The 9044-nt window shown below is 30.2% G+C and overlaps 1 protein-coding gene across 1 annotated transcript; it reads left to right on the forward strand.

The window, feature by feature from the left end:
- The first annotated feature begins 4166 nt into the window (after positions 1–4166).
- Positions 4167–6983, forward strand: HELRODRAFT_185962 (hypothetical protein). The gene is made up of 8 exons (XM_009027856.1): positions 4167–4189; positions 4459–4515; positions 4601–4621; positions 4694–4803; positions 5141–5235; positions 5620–5885; positions 5950–6104; positions 6356–6983. Exons 2-8 carry the CDS (start codon positions 4467–4469, stop codon positions 6512–6514), a joined length of 855 nt encoding a protein of 284 aa, XP_009026104.1. The 5' UTR covers positions 4167–4189; positions 4459–4466; the 3' UTR covers positions 6515–6983.
- The last annotated feature ends 2061 nt before the right edge of the window (positions 6984–9044 follow it).

The raw sequence follows: 9044 nt of genomic DNA on the forward strand, positions 1-9044 counted from the left end.
GAAGAAAAAAAAACAGTTCTAGAGAAATGGTCCAACTTATAAAAACCAATCAATGTAAATTTAGTACAGCATCATATTACTTTTTGTTGTGAAATTATTCATTGTATTTTCAAAGTAATTTCATTTTGGATTGAAATTAAAAAACTGCTTAAAATGTTACTGAATTTATTTTATCTAATTTTTAAATTAAACATATTTATATTGAATTTGTTGTGTTTAATTGCATACCTATTACCTACTATAAGAAAATCAAATTATAACGAAAACTTCATCCATTAGTGTTCGGTTAATAATTAGAATACAATTAACATTTAATCTAAATAAGTTAAATTTAGACACAATTTAATTAAATAAAACTGAAGATAATCTTATATTAGTCAATAACTTTATCATCTATTCAACAAATGTCCATTGCCGATATTAACGATTCGTAGTAATCATTTTAATTTCCGTGAAATACTCTTTCGAGATTACAACATTTGATGATTATTAGAAATGTATAAAGAATATTAAAAAGAACTAGAGAAATTCCCGTTGTTTGGAACTTTTTAATTTTTTGCTAAAACATAGTTTAATTCTTGGGTTGCATTTTTTACAGTAAATTCAATTTTTCAGATTGCCAGCGAACCATGTCGTGGTTGTTGGATTCCTTAAAAAAATTTCAGAACCCAATGCTCTAACCGTGAAGAGTTAGGAAATCAAAAATTATGTTATTCACGAGATATATGTCTCCAATGATCTTGCTCTCATAAAAACCAAAGGTGAAATGAAGTTGGTATCCAACTTCATTTCACCTGTAGTAAATGCAGTCTGTACTCTGGAAAAATACCAAGAGAATTCTAGAGAAAAACGCAATTAAATTTTCAGATGCTAAATAATCTGGAGGATTAATCGAAGAAATTATGATAACAAGAAAAATTTTTAAAACTCTGCGGATTTTGCTGATGCGGATTTAAGTGCATTATTTAAAAAAAAGTTAGTTAAAAAGTTTCTAACAAAAAAAAAAATAAAAAATAAATAAATTATACAGAAAAGGCAAATTATAAACGTTAAAATATGTAAAATTCAATACCTCAAACATGTAAAACATGTGAAATCCCTAAATCTTAGAAATACAAGAGAGTAATTTAATTGTAGGTAGGTGACTGACTACTATTCTTACGACTTTACCTTTTATTTTGTTATGTGTTTGTTTTTCTTTCACACCACTACACTATCAAAACATACTAAATTTTTTTTCATCGTCACCTTAAATTTTACTTTTTTTAAACAATTTTTTTAATAGTGTCTATTTATTCATTTATTAAATGTTGACTGGTTTCTAGTTTTTTAAACTTGGTTATATAATTTTTGGTATTTCTTGATTTACTTTGTATATATGCATGTATAAATAATTTCTGTTTAGTTTGTTCACTTAGCTATTATAATATGTTGTGAACTGTTCATGTTACGTGGGTTATTATCCTTCGAGAACTTCTAAGGAGTGCATGCGATTATTCAAACAAAAAATTGATTGAATGTTGGAAGCGGCTGGAGGATGTAATTAGATGTTTACTCTGGTTAAATGCTCAATAAATTAATAAACTATTTGGGCTTATTTTTATTATTTATATAAAGTACTAAAACCAAGTATTATCAGAAAAAGTTTTTAGTCACGGGTAAACTTCTTTTATTTCAATATCTTTTGCACACTTTTTTAAAGAACTAGCATGTTATCAGGAGTAAGTTGATAGTCCTGTCAGTCACTGTGTTAAAAAAATATTCTTATTTTACAAAAATGTCATAAAAATTGAAAAAATACCAAAAAGGCCAAAGAAGAATTGAAAGAGCTGCACAGATGCACAGAATGCATGCACACGCATGCATTGCGTTTCGCAAAACGAACGGCTCACGTAGTGATCAACCGTGCTGGTTTTGGAAGTGCTACCTGAGTCAGCGAGTGTCTGGTTATCGAAAACATTCAAAAATTTGGCTCACTATGATCTAACCCAAACCGCATACCGCCGTATCACGTGAGACCGTGGCTAAAAATTTACAACTTTCTTTATCTCCCGAACATACAAAACACATGGATAATAAGGTTTATTTGCGAATTATTAACGTGATGGAACCGTAAAATAAAAACTCGAAACAGAAAGAAAATAAGTGTTACTGCATCAACCGTGCCAATTATTCCATAGCTTCTTCACAGTGCTCCATGAAATGTCCGGATAACAAATACCATTGTGGTGGAAGCAGGCTATATTATTCCTTTTAAGCCAGTACCTTCATTAGAAATTCATTCAACTAATTATATTAATATGAATGAATAAATAAACATTTATGAGCAATATATTTTAGTATTCAACATTTCACAAGAATAATATTTCCCCTATTCATACCTGCAAGTCAAATGCTTGAACAATTTTGTGAACTCAGTGGTTGACCACATGGCGCCGATCTCTGAAAATGCACACCGAAGTCCAGCTGCGGCTTTTTAACAAGAAAAATATGTATTACAATGTGCTTGGAGTTGAAGTTCATATTTGTACAGTAGTTATTTTTTATGTTAAGTTAATTTTGTAATGATTGCAGAAAGACGCTAATGATTGCAGAAAGACGCAAATATGGTTTAGTTCAGGATTAATAATATAAAACTCATGGTCTAAATTGCCTGAGCAATGACTCCGAGCATGGAAATCATCACAAATTATTCAATACAGCCAAATACAAAATCAAATTTTAATTCTTATGCCCTATCACAAAAAATTTAGCAATCGAATCAAAAGGGCAACGATATGTCTAGGTACAAATATCAATTCAGTTCAGGTTCAGACCATTGCTCGTTGGTTTCTGATCTTCATTTGAAGTTGAAAATGATCAAGGCAAGCATCAGTTACAATAAGTTCAATGTCGTCATGTAGGAAAATGGTTTTACTGAATCTTAACTAAAAATTTAAACGCTAACATCTAGAATATTCAACGAGAGGTGGATTGCGGCGACCTCGAGAATGCTTGTGGTCAGCTCAGAAATATCCTCAAAAAATATTTTCGCTCTGTACTACTTATATTTTGATAAAATAGTTTAAAAACAAAAGTAGACAATATATAAAACATATATGTGTGGTTGGTGTTGTGTTTGTTGTTGGGTTTGTTGTTGTGTGGCTGGTGTGCTTCATGTGGGGTTGGTGAGTGATTGATGTTGTTGCGTGGTTGGTGTGATCGTTTTTGTTGATGTTGTTGTGTGGCATAACGTAAAAAAAATTCAATTAGAGTTTTTAAAGATTGTGAAAAAACTTCAATTATTTTTCTTTAAAAAATTTCCTTTTTCTTGTCTAAAACTATAATCAAAAAATAAATTGAAATGATTCCACTAATAATAGGATAAAAAAGTGGAATGAATGATCATGTCACAACGTACATGAATTACATATAAGAATTATCTAATAAAAATTATCATTCAGAAGTTTAGAACAGATATTTGCCTAGCATATTCATTTGATTAAATGTTTTAAACAATAGAATTATTTATCTTATCAGTTGTAGAGTTTTCAAGAGGACAGTCTAAAAATTGAAGCGGACAGTTTTTATGTTTCTGGTGTTTTTCATAATCGCGGTTGCTACAAAGGTAATCCCAGCTTCTCATAACATTGATAAAATTAAATTAAATTTTAAATGTTCTCATTGAAGCAAAATTACTTGATAAAATATATTAAGAGAATAATTAAATTTTAAACGTTTTATAATACGCATTCTATTGTAATAATCATCATACTTCATACAAAAACGGGCGGCACATTTAACGATAAGTACCTAAATCAGTTTATTTGGAATAAATATTTCATTACTTGATTAAACAGATTCTAACTGAACGAATCATGACACGTTAACTAAATAATCATATAATACAAATCAACGCGACTTAAAACGACTATTCAGTTTTAAAAATTATAAAGAATTGAGAAAGCTCAATTCTCAAAAAAATACACTTCTTATCTAATCAAACAATAAACAATGAGGCATTTAAACAATAACTTTTAGAAGTAATCAGTACATCGTTGAATTACGACACTTTCTGAGAGTGATATGATTTTCAGAAATCATTTCAAGTGTTGTCGCAACGTTGAAAGTTTAGCAGACGATAAGGTTATATAAGCCGATGCGATGGTTGCAATTCAATTCTTGTCTGTTCAATCGAAAGAGAAAGCAGGTGAAGTAACATGTTACATACTTCGATTAGTTTTTTATCATATTCATTAGAATTTGTTAATCATGGAACACGCAGTGATGCAAGCTTATAGGTTCAAACCCATGCTCGTATTTGTTCTGTTTGGCTATAGTTCAAATCTTTTTAAACTTAGGAAATTTCTTATTCATCAATTAAGTTTAATTTTTAATAATCGATTTTGCTTTGTTTTTCTGTATGTCAATTTAAGTTAATGGTAAGATTCACTCATCCAATGATTTTTACATTTCAAGCTCTCAAAATGAACAGATTGATTGTGTTGGTTCTTTGCCTGACAGCCACAGCCCTCGGTAAATTATTTTTTTTAATTTTTATTGCGTAGAATTACAGAAAAATTGTTAAACTCTAAAATGATTAAATTTTTTTATTTTGCAGCTGTGCCTCCAATTTGGGATCGTTAGTTGAAATTGTTTATTTTTATTTAATCATATTTTCATCTTCAACCAAATTTTAAATTATTAATTCCAGCAAAAGGCCCATGTGGGAAGAGCAAGTACCCCGATGCAGGAGACTACTTCCTACCCTCCCCCTCCATCGTTGGGGGCATCGAAGCCAGACCAAATGAGTTCCCTTGGCAGGTACTATCTAATTTGAAACATATTATTGGCTTATATTTCTAAATTTTCCTAAAGTTTGTTTCTACATTCATAGCCAATCCATGTTATTTGGTTCAAAGGTATTCAATTTTTATTTCATCGTATTGAAACTTTATAAGATTATTTTTCTGTGAAAACCAACGCATTAACCGCTGAATATTTTTTCTGTCAGGCATCAATGCCATAAGACTTAACTTCCTACATTATACAAATCACACAAATTTACAAAACCAAAGTCGATTTTTAACTTAGTTGCGAATTTATTTCATCAACATTCAAACATCAACTATAAACTATTTACATCAATTAAAATGTGCAGATCAGCCTGCAGTCCTCAACAGGTTCCCACAGATGTGGAGGTAGCATCATCAATGATCAGTGGATCATAACGGCGGCTCACTGCGTTGAAGGACTGTAAGTCGTCTGCTGTTTATATTTTGATAATTTGTATCCTGCTTTAATTTATCTATTCATTTGTTTATTTATCTTAGACACGTAAACAAAAAGGAACTTCAGGATTTGTTCTTTTTAGAGCGAAGTCTGAATTAAACAAATTGTCTATTCAACTTTGCACAAGTTTCAACTGAAAACTCTATCAACTTTTTGCTACAATAAAATTAGGTCAAATTTTGTACAAAACTACTGGTTGTATTGCAAAAACTAATGTGGTAAACAAAAAATTGGTCGTCAACTTATTTTGAATAATTTAAGCACAGCTAATGTCTGACTTACGCTTCTGATCTATCCAGATAATTTTTCATTTATCAATTTTATGAGTATTATTTTGAATGATTTTAGGATTCCAAGTAGTTGGCGTATTGTAGTCGGGCTCCACAAAAAAATTAGTGGCACCAACGATCCTGCTGTGAAAACGTTTCAAATTGAAAAATGGGTAATTCACGAGAAATATGGTACACCGAGATATGCCAACGACATCGCCCTCATAAAAGTTAAAGGCAACATAAAATTTGATGCAAATGTTTCACCAGTTTGTGCCCCTGAATCCAAGGACCTGTACACACACGTTAAATCTGCCGTTTCTGGATGGGGAGCTTTGGCTTCAGGTGATTACAAGTCTTTTCAAACTCATATCTTATGTTACTTGGCTTGTATAATTATTTCTAACAGGAAGCGTCACAAAGGTCGACGGTTTGAGATACACAACGGTCAACACAACCACAAACGCCTACTGCTCAGGTATTTATGGACCTCTCAGTAAAATAACTGATGACATGCTGTGTGCTTCAGATAATCGCAACAGCGCTGAAAGGGACTCATGCCAGGTTCTTGTTTTGTTTTGTTGTGTTTTGAACTTGAAATAAAAATGTTACACGGTGTAAAGTGCCAAGTTTATAACAAAATTTGTAGGCACTCAATTAGAAATTCTGACGATTTTAATAATGAAAAAAAAATTTGTTAATAATTCCATGTTAACGGTAATGTGTACAAATTGGAAACATACTTCAAAAAATCATTAATGCCTTTTGCATAATTATAATAATTTTTAACTTTGTTATTGTTGCATAATTTCTAGGGTGATTCTGGCGGTCCTCTGGTCAGAAAAGAGAAAGACGGAACATTCAGTCTGATTGGCATTGTTTCGTGGGGCAAAGGTTGTGCCAGCAAATATCCAGGAGTGTATGCCAGGGTCAACTATTTCGAAGATTGGATTCTCAAGAATATTAAAGCATAAATTTATTTACTACGAACTTACATTCCTAAATTATCCTTAATTGATATTATTTTATGACTAAATTCTAATGTGAAGATCATTTAAATAAATTAATCAAATCAGCTGTTTGTTAGCATACATTTCACCATGCACCAAATTCATGTTTGTTGGTTTTTTTAATCGTGGTTTCGGAATTCTGGAAACCGTCTCTATCATTATTCCATGCAATGGTGATGCAAAATTATAGTTGAAATTTTTTTCATCCATATTAATATGACAAATAAATTTTTCATAATTACAACTTGCCTTTACTTAGTTTTTTTTGAATTTGAATTCAATTAATTTGAAATCATTAGCATTAATCCAGCGAAAAAATTATTAAATTTTATCATAATTAATTATGGTAAACTTGGAATAGAAATCTTGTTTCTCTTTTTTCAATAATGACCGAATTTCCGAAATAAAATATTAGTTTTCATGAAATTTTTAACTAAAACTTTGTAATTTTTTGTAAAATACTTGCACGTTGAACTCGTAAATTTTCAAGCACAAGATACAAGTGTGAGTACATTGTAAAATAACAAGTATAAGTATTTATGCGTCAAGTAATATTACTTAAAATGGGTTCTCGAGTAGAACTCGAGTACAAATACCAAGTACAAGTTCCACATCACTGCTAAAAACAGTAATCGCACTCAGTAGTTTCAAAGTTCGGATTGGTTGTAAATAGGGTTCGAGTTCGGTTTATTCGATTCAAATTTGATTCGTTTTCCATCTCAAGTTTTTATTCAAGGGTGCCTTACAAAAATTAACTAGAGTGCAGACAATACATATGTTTTCTAAGTTTTCATGTAATCAGAAACTAAAAATGTTATATTTGGTTTTAAAGATTTGTAGACAAATTTTAACACGTAATTCAAAAAGTTTATTCAGTTTATCTTTTTAATTTGTAGTTAAAAATATTCGATTAAATAATTTTGTAAACTCAATTTTCTTCGATAATTATCTTTGATTATAACCAAAGTACCGGAAGTACAGGTTTATATCGAATCTCTAGTGTCGGATTCGATAGGATGTGATTTCGGATTCGTCGCAATTCTAATATCCTATTGATGAAAATTTATAAAATAAAACTTCAAAAATACATTTTAGTTTAGCGCATGCGCATTTATAACGTTTTATGACAAGCCTACTATCCTTCAAAATTATAAATAGATATTTAAATGTAGATGTTTGATGCAGGAAAGCCTCTAGACAACGTTGACAGGAGGTGGGCGAAAATTTTAAAAATGTTGAAATTTGAAAAATTTTACTTTAAAAATAACCTAATTTATTTATTTAAACCCATCCCTTCAGCATACCAATCAATCAATTATGACCTGTCAAGCATGTCATCCACATCTTTCCATCGAATATTTTATAAATGCTACTCAAAGTTCAATTTTCTTATTAACTTTGTCTAGATTTGTTTTGTGAGCCACGAAAGTTTGACTAACCTAATTTTTTATTAATTTTAATTTATCAAGACCTTTTAAATTTTACCTGCTTTACAATTTTTCAAATTTTTTAATTATTTGCAAAATTTGACTAGCATAATTTTTGTTTTATATTATTTTTATCAGGATCCGTCAAATTTCTCAAAATTCTTTTATTCTTTAAAAAATTTGACCCATTTAGATTTGTTTTTAATCATATCTATCAAAAGTAGTCAAATATAATTCGCTGGCGCATATCTTAAAAAAATTTTGACATATTTGCAAAATTCGACAATACCAATTGTTGTTCTAAAACATTTTCATCAAAATCTTTCAAATTTATTTTGTTGGCCTATTTCTCAATTTTTTCAATTATTTACCAAAATGAATTCTATTGTGATATTTAAAAAATTGCTTTAATGTCTTAATAAGTTCATTACATTAAAACAACACAATCGTTTGAATTTTCAATAAATAAGTTATTTAATATGACTGTGAAATTTTGAATCCAGGTTGAAAAAGATTTGATTATATGGTTGCTTTATATTTTGCCAAATTTTTTTAGAGACATCAGTGGCGAAGCGAGTGCGGCAAGCGACCGTGGCAGCATGGCCTGTCATTGGCCTACATTAGCGCATATGTTATGAATCGATTTTTTTAAATATCAATATATACAATCAAATATATACAAACAAACATACCTACATTCAAACTTACGTACTATTCAGCACGACGGCTTAGCCGAGTATTTTAGCTTAATATATGCACACGTAGCACAAGCACACATATCATACATTTCGTATAGATCTACATGTTAATAAAAGCGCGTGCAAACTGCAAAAGATTTGATCGTTAGTTAGAAGAGGTTGAAAGCCGAAATAATCTGTGTGATTTCATCATAAAGAAGGAAGGCGAATAAAAAGAAAGGTTATGACTCTATTGTTTTATTTCATTAACTTTGTTAGTTCTTTTCAATTGCGACTTTGCGCTAGTTCCTTTCGCAAGAAAAATCTATTAGATACAACCGAGCTACGTATGAAGGATAGAAATTAGGCAGATAGGTAAAACTATAGAAG

This window comes from Helobdella robusta, assembly GCF_000326865.2.
Source record: "Helobdella robusta unplaced genomic scaffold HELROscaffold_51, whole genome shotgun sequence".
Classification (NCBI taxonomy): Eukaryota; Metazoa; Annelida; class Clitellata; order Rhynchobdellida; family Glossiphoniidae; genus Helobdella; species Helobdella robusta.